This window comes from Psittacula echo (genome assembly GCF_963264785.1).
Source record: "Psittacula echo genome assembly, chromosome: 13".
Classification (NCBI taxonomy): Eukaryota; Metazoa; Chordata; class Aves; order Psittaciformes; family Psittacidae; genus Psittacula; species Psittacula echo.
Window position 1 is genome coordinate 12968436 of NC_137749.1, and position 23351 is coordinate 12991786.

A 23351-nucleotide genomic window follows, 5' to 3' on the forward strand; every position below is an offset into this window, starting at 1 on the left:
CACTAGAGCAGCTTGCTCCAAGCCCCTGTGTCCAACCTGGCCTTGAACACTGCCAGGGATGGGGCAGCCACAGCTTCTCTGGGCAACCTGTGCCAGCGCCTCACAACCAGTCACCAGTCAATACTTCTTGCTACAATACAGAGAAAGCATCCAAGAATAAAAAACACTGGCTTCTTAATACACTTTAATAATCAAGCTCTATACAGTTTGTATCACCAAGCATAACTGTTCTAACTGCAGCTCCTCCCATTATAGACAGGTTTGAAAATAAATATTACTGAGCTCAGAACAGAATTCAGTTACAATGATTATGTAGGAGAAAAGAAAAAACCCTCAGAAGCAAACAGAAGGGATTAAGGTGAAGAGAAGTACCCCGAAAACCTCAGCGCATATTACACTTCAGTACTTTCAAAATGGACTGGAGCCATACTTCAGAACTTGCTCTGCTTTACTCAGTTGCCAAGTAAATCAAAGCTCAGAGATCCATTCTGTAATTACTGTATAATACCAGATTGGTCTTCAGCAATGTTCATGAAAAGGATGGCCTACAGCTCACTACATCATTATTAAAAGGAAGAACATAGGTTTACCTTACTAGTCCTACACAGAAGAAATGGGTTATATGGCATTATTTACATCATATAGGTTATATAAAGTGTTCAAGTTTGCTATCTTCTAAATTAGTAGTAAATTAATACCAAAGACAAGCTTCTTTAAAACTGCTTTTATACTGAATCTGAAAATGTAGTAAGCCAAAACACTTAAAAGCATTCACAAGACTAATTCAGTTTTCTCTTCAACTTTATACATGGGTCCAGCCAATTATATTTTAATAATAAGCATTTCCATAACTTGTTTGATATATTACTCACAGAACAGCCCATTTATATCATCACATCATCTGAAGATTTCTTAAACAAGCACCTGATTGCACAATGCCTAACGGATAGTGTGGGATTGCACAAAGATGTCAGTATTTTGCAATGCTTTAAAGTACTTTTCTATAGACTACTGAGTTGCACAGAACTGTCCTGGCACACTGCTGCAGGTCACGTTCCAGAGAACTCACTACAGTATGTGCAACCCAATCTGATTGAGAGGAAGATAAAGATGGGGAAAGAAGGGGACAGAAAGGACAAAAGAGTCTGAATTGTGATTTCTGTCAGTTAAAATTAACATTAATGCTTGAAAAGTTGTGACAGCAGACAGATAAACCAGAATGAAATGGTTCCATATTGGCTAAAAGGGAAAAAGAAAAACCACCCAACAATCAAACACTGCAGCACAATTTCATTTTAGTCTGAGTCTTCAGTAATAAGGGTTAGCAAAATTTTTTTAAGTGAACATAAGTCTTGGAAAACAGACTTTCAGAGGCAATAACCCTGCTCTGAGAGTTGCATTTCAAGATGAAGTTATTTTAAAAAGGTATAAAAGTGTCAGGAAAATAAATGAAAAAGGTATTACTGTTGACTAAAATTAATTGGAATTGCTTTTAACTGAAGTTTTCTATTTTTGGAGAAGGATCAAAGATATTTTTGGCTTTAGGCACCAATTTTATCTGGGAATATGAGGAAGTGCACTTACTTTTGAGCCGGACTGAAAACAATTCCTACAGTGCCACTGTTTTTGGAGAACTCAGAAGGCTACACACTGCCTACAATGATTTTACATCTGTTTAAGCACAAAACCCAGGCTGATTTTCAGAAATTCAAGAAAGCTGCTGTCTCGTTTATGGCTCTTGCAGTTCAATAAGCAGAGCTATAGCTGCAACTACAATTACAGTTGCAACATAAGTATTCAAATCTAAGGTCCTCTAAATATCTACAAAAGCCCTCAAGTCAATTCATTCCTGATACAGTAAGTGACAACACTTGTTGTTCAGCAGACAGTGCAACTGGGAGTCCTGACAAATCTAATTAACAGCACATCAGGGCACTTAGTTTATCCTTTATATACAGTGCCAATAGCGAGTGTATAATGAGAAAAGGAGCTTAAACATTAGCAGGACTTCACTAATTGGTCACCAAGTCCTGATTAAAGCAGGCTCCCAATGTAATTATTGGAGTTCAAGTGCCTGACACAAGTGTATCCAAAATCACTTAATGAAGATACTAACTCACTTCTAAACTACAGAAATAAAAATAAGGCACAAAGAAAATAAATGGACAACAGAAATACACAACTCTGATGTTCCTGAGCTATTTGCCATCTGTGTAACCCCAGTTCAAAATATTTCAACTGTTTAAATAACTGTCTTCTTAAACAGTTACAGAAGTCTAAAAAAAAGTCATGTCTGAAACGATATTAAATAATGCAAATATTTTGAATATATGTAGACATTCCAGTAACCTTAGGCATACAAATATTTGTATATAAAATAAATGTTGTCAGCAAATAATAACTGCAAGAGGTTTTACAAAGTCCTGAAGTTAAAGATGGCAAGAGCAGCTTCATGTATTTGTTCATTTACATTCATTAAATCAGTAAAAAGATCCTTTACTTCAAAATAATGGCAGTAATTGATTTGCATTATAAACTGGAATCCACAACAATATATGCCCTTATATCCCCCAAAATAGGGAAGGAGGAGACCTGAATGTGCACATGGAGATACACATATACCAATACATATCCCCTATATCCTGGCTTCCTCAAATTCCTACAAGGAAATGGCAGTTATACACATACACTGAAAATAGATGGCTTCAGAGTATTTCAGAAGTAAAAAGGCAATGCAAAGTCTCAGGCTCCTCACAAATAACAAACTCGTGAAAACTTTGCGAAGCTCTGTGACAGCACCTTGAATATTTCAACTGGCTCAAGTACAGAACAGGAATAGTGCTTTAAAAGGCAGTGGGCAAATGGTCTTTTTCTTTCTCAAGAGAGAAAGGGGTAAGAATTCTACTAACAATTCATTTCAAACTGGTAGATATTGGTCAGTGGTTTCTGTGTGGAAGCTCACTAGGAGCCAAATAACTGGAGCTTACAAACAGCCTTTCACAAGATTCTGCCACACCAATTCTGCTGCATACCCTCCTGTTCACACTATCCTGCTCACCTTTTGAAATTTCAGTATGACATGAGGGACCCATCATCTCCACTGTGGCTACCAGAGACACACAGGCCTTCCAAAATACAGTGCTAAACACTACAAGGCACTGCACCAGCAGAAGCCCCAGTTTGAGATAATGCTGCATCCATACAGAGAGGTCACTGCAGTAATAGAACTCCTGTTACTGAAACGAAGGTATACTTTCAAAGAAGGAATTTAAAACTGATGTCTACCAACAAAAGTATCAGAGGACAGAACAACTAACAGGACATCTACCAACATCCCTTATGGTTTATCTTAGCTGTCTGGCTCAGTTCCATGCACTCAGCAAACAGCTGTGTAAGATACTCCACAGCATCACTGAATTAGCTTAAGTGGGTATATGCAGCACACTAGAAGCGCTGCTCCAGTGACATCCTAGCGATGACCCCACACAGGGAGCCCTTCTGTTGTGCACAGGACATTAGTTTGATTGGCAAGGGTCAAGGAATCTGAAGAATCAGTGCCTGGAGTTGCTTTGCCACTGTCTTTTTAACACTCTTGCTCCCGAAGACGAAAAGGTTGGGTCATTATCATGAAGAAAGTAGTCTTCAGTGGTAGCTGTTTCCTGCTTCACCTACTGAAGGACAGCCAAAAAAATTAACAGCTGTAGCTACATACCATAATGTAGAGCTGTGCAGAAGTAATGCAAACTGGGTCATATATTTAATACAGTCAATGAAAATTTTATAGCTCTGTGAGAGTTCTTATCATCTTTTAGAAAATACTGACACCAGACCATTGAATATAGAACACTCCTTCACTCACAGCTTATCTAGAAAGTTACTTTGGTAATGAAGCACATGAACATCAAGACCTTCAATCCAAAATGCTGTTTTCCTGCACAGTGTGCTAACATTTTCAATCAAGAATTTTACATACAAGATGCTTGGAATATGACAAAGTGACCCAAGACCACCAGCAGCATATATCCACCGTAGATAATAATCATCAAAATAGTAGTGCTTGAATAACATTTTTGCATATCATCTTAATTGCATCCTTAAATAAACCCAAAGTTATTAGTAACGTTTTACTGTCTTCTGTCTATAAAACAAAAATACATTATATTTATTAGCCATATTAATATACTTGAATATAAATATACTATACTTTAAACATTTATGAATATAAGTATACAGATAACAATGATGCCAGCTTTTGCTGAAACATGCATGTGAAAACACTTACTTTATAATCTCTTTTATATCCATTCCTTCTGCTGAAACATGGATGGGGACCCTATCCATTGGGTACTGCACCCAGTATGTCAGAATAGGAGAGAATTAAGTCAGCTTCAGCACAAACTAGATTACCAGTTTGAAAAAAAAAAGCCCAACAACATAAAAATTACCCCCAAAAAGGCAAACACCGAAAGTCCAACCAACCACAGCTATAACACACGAGGTCTGTGTATGATTTTACTGAAACCATTAAGTAAGGCTGAGAAGAAACTCAGAAAAGATGAGTATGACGTTACAGAATTTACACCTCAAAAATAGGAAAATATTTGCCTGGGAAGTAAGCCTCTTAAACTGTAGTAGAAAAGCTTATTTTTACAGGGGTAGGAAGAATTATTGAAAAATACTCTGTGTATTTCTTATTACTCAGTATTTCTGTCACATTTATTTTGACAAGTCAGGAATAAGTACACATTATTTAAATCAGATTGATTTTTATTATTCCCCTTCCTAGTCATTCCTCATTTACGATGGTTAGCTGGCAACACTGCACATATATAATACTACCAATATACCAATTTCAAACTCATACGATCATGTTATTGAATTTTTTAAAATATGGTTAAAATAGAAGTACACAAACTTGCAGAATTAAAAAAATTATAGGGCTTATTTTTCTCAGATTCCAGAAAAGAAAACCCTCCAGTTTTAAACTCAGACATTGCACCATCAATCAGTTACCATTTCTCAGCTCAGGAATCCAAATCTTATTAAATAGATCACTTAAACTTGTTTTACCATCAAGCTCCCACTGAATTATGTCATCATGTGATGAAACTCCCCACTACCATTTGCCAAAAGACATTATCTATGTAATGGCATGTGTCAGGACCAAACCACCCATCACATTCAGACAAGGTGCTCCCGCCTCAGACAGGCACTAGTTCCACAACTCCCCAATCCCTCCTGGCACAGCACTGCAGTTCTTTTCTAGGGCTCACCCAATTCCATCTTTTCCTACAAAGATACTGACTGACCAGAGTTCCTAATATGCAGAAAGGGAATGAAGCTTGCAATGTTGCTTGCAACAAAGCTGAATGTCAATTTTGGTATCCTGATCTAGACATTCATTGGCTAAGTCCTATGACTACTCCCAAGGAACTGAAGGAAATTAAAATTTCCAGGTTCTCGAAGAGGAAGCAGTGCTTAAAATGTCCACATCTTCAGGTTTTGATGGCTCTGATTAATACCCAATTTTGACGCTTGTGAAGAAATGAACACAGCTATTGAGCAAACCTGGGTACGGATGTACTGACTGATCTCTTTAACAGCAGCAAAAGTTGAGGGATGAGATCTGAGGGGGGAAGCATTGACATGTGAATCCTTACAATACCGTACTTACCAAAATACATACAGCCCATGCATTCAGAACTCAGAAATTTCTATATTCTATCTGCGTCATACAAGGTTATCATCGACTGTCTTATGGGACAGCAGTAAACAGAAATCTGTTTGGAAAATGCAATTACAGAACTCTTCTTTCATTGCAGCCTCACTGCAATTCCACTCTTCCATCTGCGCTGTTTCAAGTGCACAGAGGGTAACGTGGCTATCTAGACACCAATCCTAGCAATCTGTCTTCTCAGCTAGTAACAAAAATATATCTATTGCAAAATATTTCGCTGCTGGAACATTTTTTCTTCTTAAGAATAAAAAAACTCTAGCAGGCTTCCAGAAGCAAAGATGACCCATCAGTTACTTAATCTACAAACCATTTTTTTTAACATGTTCTTTACATTTAAGCAAATTAAAGACAGCTTAACTTACATTCAGTTGGCCACATACATCCAAACAAACTGATTTTCTCCCCCCAGTTTCCGCCTACATGCCAAGAAAACAATCACTAATAATTAGCAAAGTTTCTTGCATATGATTGCCGTATTTTTTTTTGCCAGTAAGATTTTCAGCATTTTATGGTGGTGCTTTCTGAAATGAAAAAATCCATGTGTAAAACTTGGAAATTGGTTCTGAACAACACTGTGAAGGATTTTCACTGCACAGAGGAAGGTACTATCCATGCCCTTTCTCATACTCTGTACACTGCAAATGCACAAATCTCCTTTAGGAAGTTGTGTAGATAAAAAAGCAAGTTTGCCATTTTCCAGCAGCAGTATTGAAACCTATTTTAGACACGCACTGTTGTACAACGGACAATAAACCATGAAGAATTATTTAGTAAGTGACACATAATATTAAAGACACTGAGGAAAGAAAACCCACAAGTTCTGTGCTAAATTTCCTGTCAAAAGCATCTGGTTCACGCTCTAAGCAAAACAAAACGGCACACAGATCTGTCTAACTCCCTCTGCTGTTCCCTCACTCCTCCCTAAAGAACCTGGAAAGCTCTTCTTGCATAGTGTTTCTCAGACCGCCTCGGAAGGTCATCCAGTGTTCTCAGGCCTTCTTTTCACACCTCAGCAGTAACTAGGTCACGGTCGCTGCCATGCTCCACTTCATCTTTGACTTCATTCTAAAAATCACAGACCTCCCTGCCCTTCTCCTTTAATGCCATTCACAAAACTCACAGGCCATGAACAAACTTACACCTTGAAAGCCAGCCACGTGAGTTTTCACTCCTTTCCTGTTTATTTATGTGCAGTCCAAGACTTTTCAGTATATTCCTGAAATGAAGTTAGTAACTCGAGACACTGGAAGTTTGAGGTGACTTAACTTTGCCACAAGTATCAAAGCAGGATTTATAACTATTTGTATTTCCTTGCCACAATACCACCTGCTCAGCTCTTCCTCCATTTAAGGAGGATATATATCTATATAAATCTATTGATCGATCTATCCATATCTTTCCCCACTCAAGCAGAACAGTCCCAGACTTGAACCTAATCACTGTACATACATGCAACTTATTTGTGGGATTTTATGCATTAACATGGGTTTAGCTACTATTTTCAAAAACACCACTGGTTTTGGTTATGAAGGCATTGCCCCCAGCGCTAAAATATCTAAACACTCCCAGCTGACCTCTTCTTCCCACAACTACTCCTTATTGCTTTATCCACAGATTAGAGCAAGAGTTTCACAAAGAATTTATATGGCATTAATGTTAATAATTTCATTTATGTAAAGATACCTTTTTGTGCTATCCTGAGAAAGCAAGCTTAAAAGATTAAATAAAAAATGTCTGGAGAAATTAGTCCCCAAAGCCTCTTACTATTTGCTGCTATGGTCTGCAGCTGACTCTACTGTCAACTTGTGCAGTCTCTACCACCAGCTTTCAGTAAGATTAGTTAAATCCAATGATATATTTACACAAGAAAAATTAGCAACCTGATAAAACCCACAAAACCTATCTCAAATTATGTCGTAGTTGTTATTGCTAAATATATGCTTTTAAAATAGTGCATATCCATAGGATTTATAGTGGCAATTACTTTAGTAAAAACCCAAAAAAACAAGTAAAAAAAACCCCCTAAACACAAGCTAACAACCCCCACAAACCACCAACAAACATTATCTTCTTTAAATCAGGAGTCTATTCTTCAACCCTAAAATTCTCAATAAAAACCTCAGTTTTACATACAGGAATAGTTCAAATACAATTTCAGTTCAAGACAAATTCATTTATTACATTTTCCAGACCACATGTTTGTGCATACTGTATGTATATTTACAAATGTAATCATCCTCCAGAGACTGTCCAATTGACTTGATGTTACACACACTGAGAACTAAGAACAGAACCTACAAATCTGCAAGAATTCTACAGTAATTCATGCCAGCGAATGCTGCTGGTTTTGACAGACACCATCTACTGTATCAGGTAATCCACTTCTTAAATTGATACCCACCAGGAACAGACATGAGACTCATAAACACATTTAATCTGAGCACTAAGGCTGCAGTAAAATTGATAAAACAAATAGCTTTTGCTGAAAGAAGCTGTCTGCGTTTTCCAGAAGCTGGAAAAGGCACCGTTTCTTATTGTCACTTCAAGGAACTCATCTTTCAGAAAATTCAACTAGATCTTGGCATGATCAGAAAAAGCAGCAGAGAAAACACATGGGGAAGGTGGTTATATATACCTAGGATAGAGACAGGTATGGAGAAACCTGGATCTTCCATTGGCTTCTTGCCATTAAATCGATGTGAAATCAAAGGTTACACATACATAGTGTAAGTCCACTTGGCCACAAAGAGTAAGTAGCGAAAAAAAAGAGATCTCCCCATGCTGAGTTAATGCTTTCTGGTTTTAGAAAGCAGGCAAATCTGCGTTTAATTACTGCATTCCATCTCAAAAATAACTGCTGTTCAGAAGTACCTGCTTAATACAAAGTCTGAAGCACTGAACTGTTTGTAGCATTACCCTGTAACAGAGGAAAGACATCTCTGCTCTAAGACAATGCAGTGAGATAAACAGATAAAAAGGGAAATGTATACATGATCTACAGAATGATTTCTACCAGCACCTAATGTTGCCATGAGACAATCCACTGTGACTGCAGCTATGCTGGATGAAGAAGTTGCCACCCCACTTCATCTCCACTTGCTCATTACCTTCAAATCTTCCAGCATAACTGCATGTTTAGTCACTTCCTAACCCAGTTCTGTCAAAATGATTCCCACTAGAAAATCTGTGTTTCAGCTTAACTCAGATTATTTTTGACAGAACTTGCTTAGCGGATGACTATAAATGCAAGTACCAGAAGATGTGAGAACATTGTAACCTTTAGAGCTAGGAGAGGAAATAGCAATGAGTAAGTGGAGACTAGCTAGCCCTTTTTCGTGGTGATCCTGCTGCAAAAGAAGCGCATTAATCAGACACAAAGGTCTGATTTGACAGCCTGCCTAATAAGTACAAGCTGTGTATCAAGGCCAGCATCTTTAAAGGAAATAAATAAGTAAATCTATACACCAGTTATTTTACTGCTTAAATGTCAGGTTGGGGTTAAGTGTCCAGAAATTGAAATAATTTGTTATAACTATCTGGAATTCTGGTGTATAATGACAGAAACAGGCTGACAGTATTCAAAAGATATTAAAAAAATGTGGTATTCCTGTGGAGTTATGGGATAAATACCAACCTCACCTTCTTATTTTAAATTATCATAATAAGACCAGAAATAATTAGTAAATCACTTTCTATGTTTTACTGATGTGCAAAAATATTGTGTGTGATTTTACTTGCTACATGGTAAAAGTGGAAAAACTACCACTAAGATACAGCATCAAATTACTATCAGGTACTGACAACACTGACAGGAACAGTAGTTGATACAGAGATCCCCTTACCTTTTATTAACAGGCTTCTCATCCTTGTCATAGGGTCTTATGAACCATTTTCCAATTCTCACAAAGTTTTTATCCATCAAGCACCTAAAAAATATTTACAACAACAGTTACTAGTTACATCTTTGGATGTAATTAAAAGCAGTCTTTGAAGACAGTACATTGAAGGGATTAAGCAGTTGAATTTCCATCATATTGAAATCAGCTTTGTGGCTTTTGGGTTCCATGTAACTTTGCCACTTTCTGTTTTCCCACACTAGTCATAGAGAATCACTGTCCAATCCTGTGAGGCTGTCCCTGATGCTGATCACAGATGCATTTTTCCCCGTGTCTCTGACCGAATCTTTTCTGCTCCATGCTACTCTTTTTGCTGAACAATCCATCATCCTATTCTTCGTGAACAAAGACAAACCATAGAATGAATTCCTTTCTACAGTGTTTCTCTCAGAATTCATGATAAAAAAATGCATTCCTGTATTTTTGGTATGAAATAGTATAGTAGATGAATGACAGGAAATTGTATTAAGCAGTTATTAACAATGAACCATTTTTCTTTCACATGATCCACAGCATGATCTCAGGTGTTAAAACTTCCATAATCACCACTTCTTCTCTTGGAAAACTTCACTCCAACAAACATCCTCCCACACGACTAAATTTAGAGCAGTAAGCTACTCGTTTTCTGTGGTCCCTTCAGAAATGCACAATTTCCTTATAGAAACTGTATATTTCGTGGCTTTAAAACAAAAAGCCTAACAGTGAGGATGCAAAGCGAGCAATAACCAATTTAGGCTGACAAGTTAAGGAGTGCTGGATGCCTCTCTAAGTCCACCTGTAGAGATGAGTCACACTAGCCATATGCCAACATGATTTAAGTATGCTTCATACATTAAACATGCAGTTGAACATGCTGCCCGAGGGATCATATACACAAATTTGTTACGAAGGAACATTTTTCAGCAAGGTAAATATTATGTTTCCGAAATTCTGTAAAACTGGTCCTTTGTTGCTAGTGGTTTATTTACAATTATGAGCAATAGATGAACTTTGCCTATAAAGGTCTAATCAGTATTTCTTTATTCAGATAAAGAACTACTCCATTCTTCAAAGTTTTCCAATGGTTTATTTCTACAGCAGTTGCTAGAGAGTAGTCAAAACAAAACAAGATTAAAAATCACATGAAACCTTCTGGGAAAGGACATTCTGCAAGGTTTAGAAAAACTGTCTGATCTATACTTCAAAAGCATACCTAGAAGATAGACAGGAAGTGGACAACGTAGATCCTCATATGCTCCTAATTCTTCTGTATAAACTTGGCAGGGTTTTCCGAAGTCAAAGCTAGGCTGAAGAGAATTCTAACAGCACTTTCTCAATTAAAGCAAAAAAACCCCATCCAGCTCAGCTGAATATAGCAGGATCTCAAACTGAGTATGAAAGCTAAACCAGCAGAGAGCTAAAGACGCTGCTCTTGTGCTGGTGGGAAAACAAGCATGCTTCAGCAACTGTTTCCCTAGGAAATACTTGCTATCAGAGAAAGTCTGTCAGTGTCAGTGCACTTTATACAAACAAAAGGAAGCCTGTGAAGTTTATATCAGATCCCTAAAGAAAATAATCCGTTCTAGTAATGAATACAATCAACTCTCCTCCATCACACACACACGGACCCTTTTCAGCACCACGTCGTTATGTCTCACTATGGCAGGTTTAACTGCCTCAAAGTAATGCTGCTTTCCTAGGAAAAAATGGGTAAACTCGGCCTTAAAAATTAGCCAACCCTCACATACTAAACTAAATCACAGGTTACTTAAGTGTAATGCATATGAAGTGGGAAACACAACTGCAGAAAGCATGGATCTCAAGGATTCGGCCGAGTGAACAATTCATGACCGTATGGCATTATTTTTGCTCTGTAAGCACTCAATGGTAACTTGTCCTGAAGAGAAAGCTGGACAATGAACTTGAAAAAAGGTCATAGAAGCCCAAATGAGCACATACTTAAAAGTAGCTATTTAGCCATATGAAATAAGGACATAAAATCCTCTGAGCTCCACAGCTTGGTTCTCCAGTTAAAGCCCAGTGCCATGCTCTGCCCCAGCAGCACAGGAAAGCTGTTAAAGCACTTCCCTGCCACGAACTCTCACACTTCTGTTTTTTCAAGGGAAAAAATAAACCTGATAAAGGCACAGTAATGATTATGAAAGAATACCATAATATTTTTAGCATTATTTCCTCAGAATTTCTAACATTTCCTATATTGAAAATAAACATAAACTTCTGATCACCAATTTGGGTACTGAGGGGAAAAAAACCAGAACAGTAAATACCCTTTCTCGCCCTTCCCAGGGATAACTTAAACCCAACACCTCTCCTCCCCTCTCCCTGGTCACAGCTCCCCTGTCTTCACTCACTGAGGTGATGTGGAGGAGGAGGGGCTGTGGGGTCACCTCCACCACAGCTCTTCCCGCCGCCATTTCCCTCCTGCCGCAGCAGCTCTTCCTTCGTGCTCTCCCTCAGGCACGGCTCCTCCGCCTGGCGGGAGAGGGGCTGCGTGGCGGAGCCGGCTGCAACCGGTTCCGACCGGCCCGAGGCGGCGGGCGGCGTCCTGCCTCCCGTCCCTCAAGAGGGCAGCGGGCGCTGTGTGAGGCGAGTTGCACACAGCCATGGCTGGTCACAGCGAGGAGACCGTGACGGGGGGGACAGCCGGGGGTGCGGGAGGAGAGAACCTGCCCTTCACTGACAACAAACAAAAATATAGGTATGAAAAATAATCATTTTAAAAAAATAAAAATATTAATTAAAAAAAAACCCCACAAGATTTCAAGGGCAGGCAACAGCTCTGTCACCTTCTGCTAAGATCAAAAAGAAATTCGAGACTTCTTTATTGATGAAGCTTTACGTAAAACAGAGGATAAAATGGGTTTCTAACAGTGTTAAGTTCTCTTTTCAAGATTTGCTATGGCAAACAATAAATAAATAAAGAAGAGAGCGAATAACTTAAAATAAACTCAGCTATAATACTCTGGTTTAGCGGTGGACTTGGCAGCCCCGGGGAGAAGATTGGACTTGATCTTAGAAGTCTCTCCTAACCCAGCTGATGCTATGTAACAATGAGGTTGCTAATTGGAGATACTTGACAAACCACCATCCTGAGTCAACTTGATCTCCACCGGTCATCTTGACAGTCAAAGACTATGGCTGAAAGGAAGAGCTCTGAAGTCTTGTCAGTCACAGCAGGCCAGACCCATTCTGCTGACCCCGGCTACTGTTTTCAATTGAGTTATTCAGATAAAATAATAATTACAAGTTTGTTTCACAAGCTTAAAGAGTTCCAGTGAATTGAAACATCCACTGTAGGAGTCACGCTTCAAGTCAGCTGGCTGGGTAGCACGCATTGATAAACACGTATAAAATCACTTTTCCCTTTTATACTGCTTCAACACAACCAGTGTACATTCTAGATGTGGAATTTCATTTTTAATAGTGTTATCTGCTCTAAATAGTCTATTACTTATGTGAAAAATCCCCTAAAAAGACAGAAGAGACAGGAAATAGGAAATAACTACTCCTTGTACCTGTGCACATCACTTGCTGGCAGATACAGATAGGTAACTAACAGTCAGGGGGACAGTTGTAACACTCATGGAAACACCACCCCAGGAGCACAATGCAAACATGATTATTAGTAAATCTCCAGCAAAGCAAATGCAATACTGAGACAAGATAAAACGATTTACAATTAGTTTATTTTCTGAAAGAGACAATATTCGATGCTACATGTTGTAAAATGAATGTACCACAGAGGTACAGGTGAGGCGCACTGTATTTTGTTGCTGTTATTATTGTTGTTATATATGCAGAAAAAGTGGGAATAGCCTAATAAACCTGAAATATAATACATGCAGGTGATGATGATCTGAAGTAAGAGAGAAGGAATAAAATGCAATAGTGGAAGACACAGTGTAATACACTGACAGCCTAAGGACAAGATAATCTTCAGTAAGATGAACAGCTGATAGCGGGACTAAGTTGGAAGTGTATTAACTAATCACATAATAACTCTGCATTCAAGTCATATATACATACATGTATATGTACGATCAAGACAAAGGCAAGTTATTCCAGCATACATAAGGCCTGTCAGAATCAGGAGCTGTTACATTTTGCTTGAATATTGTACACAAATTTAGTTACAATTGTAACATGCCTGTAACTAAAGCTTTTAATGTTATCAGTTAAGATACCATTTAACCTCATCAAAGGGGTTGGAGGTCAGATACAATCACTCTCTGGAAGCATATTCTCTATAAGCACCTCAAGGAGGTGAACACTTTCGTTTGTTGCTGAAACAGCTCCTGAGCAAGAATGCACCAGAAATATACACTGACATTATTCATTGTATTAGCACTGAATTAGTCTGCACCACATTTTATGATCCATCATCAAAGTCGGCAACTTAAGGGATCCATCCCTATCCTGCTTCTCTTGCCCTGAAGTTCTACCTCTTAAAAAACGTGGTTTAAAATCAGTAAAATATAAATGCTGTGTAGGTATCCCACAGTATTTTAAACACCAAAATGAAAGATTTGAGTGCAATGGAGTTTTTCTTACCTTTCCAGAAGATTATGAATTGCTTTGAAGAGCAGGGTCCTACACTCATAGGAAAGTCCATTCTCCCACAGTCCTTCTTCCACCACTACAAAAACATAAAATGTCAACATGCTCAGAATAGGCAAACACAAACAGTTGTATAAAACACAACTCCAACAGCTTTAGTTTTCAACAGCAGCATGTTTCATGAAACAGTTTCAACCATTACCTATTGCCAAAGTAGATTTGGTCTTGACTTGCTGAAGACACCAAACAAGAAAACACAAAAGCATAAACCCAAACACATTTGCTTGTAGCATTCCATATTAAAGTAAGGGGGTGAGGAATTCATGATCATTCTTTGCCAGGACAGATGAGAGAGCCTTTAAAACTTACCCCCAGATGCAGACAATCAAGAAACAAAGTGAATCATTAAAGGTGTAAGATCAATTTGCATAATTTAAACAGTGTTAAGCAACTATACTGAACCTCTGCTGTCCTCACTCCATTGCTTCTGGATGCTAAAATTACCAAGAGTAAAAACTATTTTTGGCACGCCTGTACCAGATCCTAAATCTTATGCAGCCAGAAGATGCAATCTCAGCTGCAGAGTAAAACCAGATGATTAAACAACTTTGTCATGGAGTAAGAATTCGTTAATTGAGTTCTGTCATTTCAACTTTACAGGAATACTCTGCAGATCTTTAGAAATGCAAACATGAAATTCTACAGCATGTTAAGAACTGAATACTTAACACCCCTCCTTGGCCGATTTAAAGGATGAAACCTTCCAACAGCATGTCTATCATGCAGAGATTATTATCTAAGTATAGTTTACTCTACAATCAAGTTTAAAGTAAAGCTTCTAAGGGGTTTCTGCTAGATGAAAAATACTATTACTGCCAGCAGTCTTCAACGGCAGCTTCAAAGCCTCAAACCCCAGCATTGTTCATCATTCTGCTGCTTCTCCCAGTAATCGCAAGTCACAGAACCTCAAACAAGAAGAGGCACATTTTATGAACGAGCACTGTTGTGATATGCTAATACTGGTAATGGAGTCTCTCTCCTTTAAAGAATGAAAAAGCCAGGGCTTCGGTACCTAAATCACCTTATCAAATAGCACAGTTGCCTTCTCAGAAGACTGAAAAGGCAGACTTGTGCTTTGGGGCACTAGCATGAGCCAAATAACTCTCCCTGTAAAACCATTAAAGGCCCTTTAATGCTTGCAAAACCTTATTGACACTGAGCAATGTGCCATAGCTGCTTGCTAGATAGAACCTCACATGGCCTGAAATTGCATCTTTAAAACAGTATTCCTAAGAAACTTCAGAATCTCCATGCATTTTTAGAAGTGTTAACGTACAAATCCTATATAGTTCAGCTGAAGCCTGTAAGCTGTAAGACTGCTACAGTCTTGCACTTCAACACTCCACAATTCTCAGATGTGTAAACAGTTCTATGTTACAGTATGAGAGATCACACTTGAGTTCACCCTGATGCAAATAAAATGACAATGTTTTAGACAGTCACAAAGCTGACACAATCGGTAGAAGTCAAAAGAAATTGACTATTACACTGCACTGAGCTCTTCTTGAGTTTCACTCTAATCCCATCAGAGCATCCATGCCAGGAGCCCATACTACCCCTGCATTAGGAACTTCATGCAAAACGGGAGAGGCAAGAATCTATTTCACGATTTTACAGGCAGCTTCTCACTGCCAGTTCTGATGTTCTCAATCGTAACTCACTACCTGCTCCCAAGTTATGCACAGCAAGCTAATGGGACCACATACTTTAGGCACTGAAACAATCTATCCTTTCGCCCTGCCAGCTGAGACTGGCACAGCTCCTCTTTGGGATGTACCATCCTATGATTCTCACACAAACTGAGACCCCTGTCCCCAGGACTGGTCAATGGATCCCAGTAGAACGGGCTGAAAATGAGGGAATGGAAAGAGGCAGCACCCTTCCCAACACACAGTTATCCTGCGCTCTGGTGACTATGCAAGCGACTGTGTCCCAAAGCCTAGGAAAAGCAGGAAAAAGCAAAGTTAACCTCACAGTGCAAGTCCTCATAGGTATGTCTCTAGGGTCAAGTGTGCTAATAAGCGCAGGCTGGTTGAGGAGTAGTAGTTGAGTGGGACAGGGAAAAGGACAGTCTCAAGTGGTATCATCCCTCAAATATTCTAATTTTCCAAATTGGTTTCTTCTTACTCTGCATTCATAAATTACACATTAATTTAACTCTTAAGGATATCACAAAATATCTTCATAACCATTTTCGTGTAATAATATCTTTGATTCCCAGATTTATTAATGCACTATTCTTACTGTATTTGCCTATAATACTTCTTGATCCTACTCAAAATGTACTATTTGAAAGGGTGTTTTGAAATGGCTGTTGCAGCAAAAATGGGCATAAGAACTGCAGCATTTCACTTCCTCTCTGCTCTTTGGCTTCCTGACCCAGTCTCCAAAAGAAAACAACTTAAATAACTGGAGCAAGTTACAATTTCAACTCGTTACCAGTAACTAAACTTGGCAAAACACTAGGGATGAGACTATCCCGGAGATTTGCCAAACTTCCTGCACTGTGACAGTGTAATTAGATGCTGCATTTCAAAGAATATGTTAAATTCTTTACATAAGTCAGTAAATAATTGTCAGTCTCTGTCTGTATAATGATTTGTGATGCTCAAGGCTTTCAACTCAAGCCTTCATCAGCCTCTCAGTGCTGCCCGACAGCATTTTCAGGTGCAGAGCTAACAGAAAGCAGGTGCTGCAGAGGTTCAGAAACATTCCTACGCCAAGCACTTATATCCTGTCCTGAAGTTGTTTTCTGTTACTCTAGTTGAAATATCCCTCTTTAGAGCAAACAAATCGGACACTACACAACAGCTGTTAAATCCATCTTCAAAAAATAGAACTTGTAAGGGAAGAATGAAGATTGAATTTTAGTAAGAGAAAGAGTACGACAGAGCAGGTAACTACTTTTTCCTCCATGAAGTAAGAGAGGAGGACAGGAGTTGTGGAGAGGCAGCAAGGCAGATGGGACAAAACCATGGGTCACTGCTTCCTATGACCTGGGTTGACAAAGCCATCACTGATCTGAACTATTGTTTGCACAATCCCATGCTGAATAGTGTCAGACTGGATGATCTCCAGGAGTCCAAGCTCCTTCTCACTCAATGTGACCTGCGAGATCCACTGATCCTCTACCGTGACAGATTTATGTCGACAGATAGCTTTATCTCTATCTCTCTGAGTGTGTATATAAATATATATATATATATATATTTCTCTATATATGGTACCTTTCCTAAGCAGGTGAACACGCCAGAGTAGTCAAGGATAACAACTGTGAGTGGCATTTATTTACTTGTAAAACAGGCAGTTCATCCTCCAACCATATCCTGGGCTGCATCAAAAGGAGAGTGACCATCAGGTCGAAGCAGGTGATCCTGCCTCTCTACTCTGCTCTCCTGAGAACTCACTTGGAGCATTGTGTGCAGTTCTGGTGTCCTCAACATAAAAAGGACATGGAACTGTTGGAGCAAGTCCAGAGGAGGCCACGAGGATGATCAGGGGACTGGAGCACCTCCCGTATGAAGAGAGGCTGAGAAAGTTGGGGCTGTTCAGCCTGGAGAAGAGAAGGCTGCGTGGAGACCTCAGAGCAGCTTCCAGTATCTGAAGGGGGCCTACAAGGATGCTGGGGATGGACTCTTCATCGGGGCCTGTAGTGACAGGACAAGGGGTAACGGGTTCAAACTGAAACAGGGGAAGTTTAGATTGGATCTAAGGAAGAAATTCTTTACTGAGAGGGTGGTGAGGCACTGGAATGGGTTGCCCAGGGAGGCTGTGAATGCTCCATCCCTGGTGGTGTTCAAGGCCAGGTTGGATGAGGCCTTGGGTGGCATGGTTTAGTGTGGGGTGTCCCTGCCCATGGCAGGGGGGTTGGAACTGGATGATCTTAAGGTCCTTTCCAACCCTAACTATTCTATGATTCTATGATTCTCACTATATGTCCTGCAAATAGATAACTTTACCACTACACCAAGCCAAGCAAATACTATGTGTGTTTTGTTGTTGTATGTTTTGGGTTTTGTTGTTTGTTTTCTTTTCCAATGAAATCAACCTCTCAAAACAAACCGCGAAGTCTGATAATACCCTGTGTTTGAGAATCTGGATTCTTGGAGAAAACCAAGAAGATAAGGTCACACCATCTCTGCCATTAACTGTAATTCTATAAACTGCTCACTTGAGACACTCTAACTTGTTTATCATTACTTTATCATTCCATTATATGCTCTTTAAATCCACTGCAGATAAAGAGCACTAAAAGCAGCATATGGATCCAAAAGGAATTGTGAAATTTTTCAGTATCTTTCAAGAGGGGAAAAAGATACTCATCCTTAAAGAAAAACTATTTGAGCTTTGTACAGGAATATTCTATTTATTTATCTGAAGAGGCATCATTGTTTCAATGTGTAAGAATTGAAAAAGTGAAACTACAAAGAGTCCTTAAAATCTTCATGGAAAGCTAATAAAACACCAACGCAATACTTTAACAGATCCAATGGCAATAAGTGTAGGCCGACAGGGCATTGCGTATTCCAAATAACAGCTGCTGCTACAGCTGAGTACCTGCTACCATCGTCCAACGTGCAAGTGTGTACAGGAATAAGGTAAAAAGCCTTTTGGCCAGAGCACGTGCAGAATACAATGCAGCGTGCTTCACTCTCAAACAAACCATCCACCAAGGAAATACTTTTCATTGTCTCATTGCCAAGATACTGTTGGCAGAAATAAAACCCCAAAACAGAAAAGGTGTATTTGACGCTTCTTGTCCTGGATTACAACTGCGGTGCTAAATCTCGCTGCTAGTCTCCATACAGAATGGGAATCATCCTTACCCTTCACAGATCAAGGTTTTAAATGTTTGTTAACATTCAGCTTTCACAGGTTCAAAAAAAGAAATAGACCATTTGTGCTCATTTTTAAGTTTATTTTTGCAGAGCAGATGTTAAAAGAATGGAAGGTAACTACAATAATTGAGCCTTGCTCTGGACATTTATAATTTAAACACCCTTAATGAGCAGCTTAGTTGGCTTGGGGTCTGGTTTTATCTTCAAGTCAGAGATATTAAGGTCTTCAAAGTGTCCAACAATTTTTATGAAGCCAGCCATGTTCTCCAATAAAAAAGAACCATTATAAAAATTTCAAGGAGAGAAGTCACAGCCAAATATCAAAGCAAATACTTCAATAATTTTAGGTCTCCCAGCAGAGATACTGGAAAGATAATAAGATCTCTGTTCTGCTTCAGTGACCAAACTGACATACTTTACTTAAAAGAAACGTAGGGAGGAAGGAGAGAAGGCAAGTTGAGACTGTGCTGGCACTGCAGAGAGAGTGGTACCTTTAAGAAGCGCAGCCACAACCATGTTAATAATTCAGGTCACGCCGCCTTCTGCAGTTTAAAAGTAGAATTAGTTTCAAAGAATACATATTTCCTCAGAGCTATGTTACATATTTCCTTTTAATGTATCATATTGCAGCAACAGCTGAAATGAACGTCTAGACATCAAAACCAAGCCTTTATTCCCACCTACTGTTTTTTTACCTCAGGCATCAAAACTAATGAAACCTATTATCCAGAACACTGACTTCAGTTACCACATCGGCCACTGCAAATACGAAAAAACACTCTGGGACAGGACCAGTTATTCAGCCATTAAAATTACTGAAAATCAATTTCTTGCTGCACACTGCAGAAATACCGACAGATTAAAGCAGGACACATGGGACACAGAGATTACTTCGAGGGCAGATTACTGTGTCAAACTGCTGAGGAAGGGGAGGTACGCGGCTACTCAGGATTCATATTCAGAGCAGTAGATGCTCCTTCTTACTCTTTGATATTGTTTCTCCTCGTTACCGTGAAACATGAACAATGGGGGGGGGGGTTCTCCCCGCACAGATCCAGTTTTGAAAAACACACAGCCAAAATCAGCAATACAATTACTAAAAGCAAGCATTTAACTTCTCAGTTTAATTTTTATTAATGTGCCCTAAAAACAATATTTCAAAGGCCAACTAGCATTTTGAAGCATCATTTCTTCTAAAAAATTGAGTTAAAAGAGTAACAAAGCAACGCAATGGTACATTAATTCTGAAAAACTATATTATAGCCATAAAAATCCAATTAAACTCAATGCTCCTGATCAATCATTGTTACAATGCCATTGATCACCTTGTAAAATCTGTGTTTGAAGTCATTAGTGATTAAATTGACTTATTACTAAATCAGATTCAACCCACTTAGAGATCTAATTTCCTTGCACTGGTTATGATTGTAGGGAAATTGGACTTCTTACTCTTACAGTATTGAGAATTCATCTTGGTTCTCCCTCTCCCAAGTCAACTCATCAGCCAAGAGAGAACTGATAGAGAAGAAATGTTCACCATTTGATCCATTCATGTTCATTTATTTGCAATCAGAGATTACAAGCATTTACAATCAACATCCTTCCAAGGTATCCCTAACAGCACCAGGCTTCCAGGGAAATCAGACTATTGATGAGGACTATTGCTAAGATTGCTGTTCAGACACAACCCAAGTTTGCAGTTCAACAGAGCACCATTTCCTATACAAAACCTGACACTTTGGAGCAGAGTTGACTATGAAACTAAAATTGCAGCACTTGAGAAAGATAAATAAAACCTTCAAAAGCAGCAGCTGTTGGGTATCACAGGAATACTACAGGCTTTAATTCTGTGCATTGAAACAAATTAGCATAATAGCTATTTATTGAAAAACAGATGGTAGGTAACTATCTGCACTTAAGATTATTCTCACACTACTTAAAGTATTACTTTCATCGCTTCCTCACTCCCGGTAAGGTACAAAATTGTTTTCATAGAATAGACATTAAATGTTATAATTTCATCCCTCTTCCTGGCCCATACCCTCATATTCCTTTCATACCCGCACAATGGCTTTTGCCTTCCCCCTCTAACACCACAGCACCAATCTGGCCTGTGGGAAAGAACAAGTGGGAATGGCTTTAACCTGCCAGAGGGGAGACTGAGATGAGCTCTTAGGCAGAAGCTCTTCCCTGTGAGGGTGCTGAGGCACTGGCACAGGGTGCCCAGAGAAGCTGTGGCTGCCCCATCCCTGGCAGTGCTCAAGGCCAGGTTGGACACAGGGGCTTGGAGCAAGCTGCTCCAGTGGAAGGGGTCCCTGCCTGTGGCAGGGGTTGGGACTGGAGGAGCTTTAAGGTCGCTTCCAACCCAAACCATTCCAGTTCTAGGATTATCTCAGTACATGGTTAACTCCACAAGGTTTCAAAGGGCACCAGAACAAACTGGTCACACGAAGTATGTGACCACTTCTGCTGTTTTAGAAGTTCTCTTCAAACTATTTCAAAAGTCCAGGGTAATATCTAACTTCTCCAAAACCAAAATTATATCTACGAAATCAGTACAAACATTGCTGGGTAATTGTAGCTCGAGTCTGCTTTCAATGTAGGAATGCAGCACCAGCTATGCCAGAGCTGAGCAGCTCGCTTCAGAGATACGAGATTCCAAACCAAACAGTTAAGTTTGGTGTGTGGTTTTTGCTTTGAATGCTTTCCACAATCACCAGCTCTGTCCCAAGAAACAGGAAAATGAACATAAATATGGCAAAATTTTTATGCGGTTTCCACTGTTTCCTATAGTAAAGCGGGAAGTTGGTTGCAGTGCAAAACCTGCTCTCATGTGCCAGAAAATTCCCTCAAATCCCTGATTTACACTGTGCCATTTGTCCCACTGGCTGTTTGTGTTCAGCAGTTTTAGTCCCAAGCTACTTGATACTTCTTTGCAGAGGATACTACATATAAATGAAAAGCACTAACCTGACCATAATGGAAATAGACTATGAGTTTGGAAGACCTCCCCCATCTTCAGAGGATCTGAAGTGGCTCCTTCAGGGCTAAGGATGACATGCAGTAAAGAAGTACTTGCTTACGTTTACTCCTGGGAGTTTCTAGTGTTCCCTTCCACATGTCTGAACTTTCCACTTTCAGTTTCATTTCCTTCTTCAACTCTTTGGTGTTAAGGGCATCAAAAAATAGTTTCTCAGAAGAACATACAGTAACCCCAAAATAATAGAGGAAGTGAAGTTCTTCTTAAGTATTCCTGTGCTTTCCTAATCCCAGGAAGCAGCTTCTACTCTGCAAACTTGATTTGCTCCCTTATTTCCCCTTCCAAATCTCCCAGTTCTCTCCATTTCCTCTCATTTTCACTGACTACATAGCACTTTCATCCAGTGCAACCCTCCTTCCACACAACCCCCCACCTTGCTTCTGCCTTTTGATCTTCCTAGGTTCAGATAAAATAGAACTACGGGATTATATCTGCATCAGTAAGATCTTCCTCTCTGCACTGATAACACAATGAGAATGTGGACTTTCATCTTTCTTCTCTAAACAGGAATGCTGTTTTTCAGCAATAGCATGGTGAGCATACTTCCCCACCCCGTACAGCCAAGGAGCTCTGTCGGCAGTTACAGAATGTACAAGGGCAGCGAGTCTCTAAAGAGATATTAGAGCAAGTTCAGCCATTACCCGCATAAGAAGGCTTGTTCTTAGGAAAAATGCAGTTCATATTAATCCATACTTGGAAAGCGAAAGGAACCAAAAGTCTTTTCTCATTTTTAAGGTATGCAAGACGTCATCCTTGAAATACAGATGCATCATTTGGAAAGCGGTACTGCAATGCTTTCTTCCCTCTTCTCAAACACAGGTTTGCCTTAGAAACAACTGCACAGCTCAAGACAGATGATTCCATTTCACACTGCAGTTCTGAGGAGGAAGACCCTGAGAAACCTTCCACTCACCAGCGCTGCTGAGCCATCACCCCTGTGGCTGCAGGGAGAGAGCGGGATGCCTGGCAGCTCCCTGCCTGCCCCACAGCCAGCACCAACGTGCTCCTGCAAGCTTCTTAGGGAGCATTTTCAGGAGGCTCAGCGCTGGCTACAGGCACTGCGCAGCGTGACCAAGAGAACATGGAAACACGATTCATTAGACATGCCTGGAGTGGTAACAATGGAACTGCTTCTTGCTGCCTTTCATTTCTTACATTTCGTGGAGGTTAATGCATTCGGTTACACAATGAGCACAGTAACAGACAGGAAAAATATAATCATC

General features: G+C 39.5%; 1 protein-coding gene across 2 annotated transcripts in view; it reads right to left on the reverse strand.

Moving 5' to 3' along the window:
• MED13L (mediator complex subunit 13L) overlaps nt 1–23351 on the reverse strand; it is a 185967-nt gene that overhangs the window by 82275 nt on the left and 80341 nt on the right. For both annotated transcript variants that reach the window (XM_080628961.1, XM_080628960.1), the window contains exons 3-4: nt 14185–14269; nt 9580–9663 (exon numbers count right to left, since the gene is read on the reverse strand). In XM_080628961.1, the coding sequence (XP_080485087.1) occupies nt 9580–9663; nt 14185–14269 (169 nt within the window). The remainder of the gene's footprint in view (nt 1–9579; nt 9664–14184; nt 14270–23351) is intronic.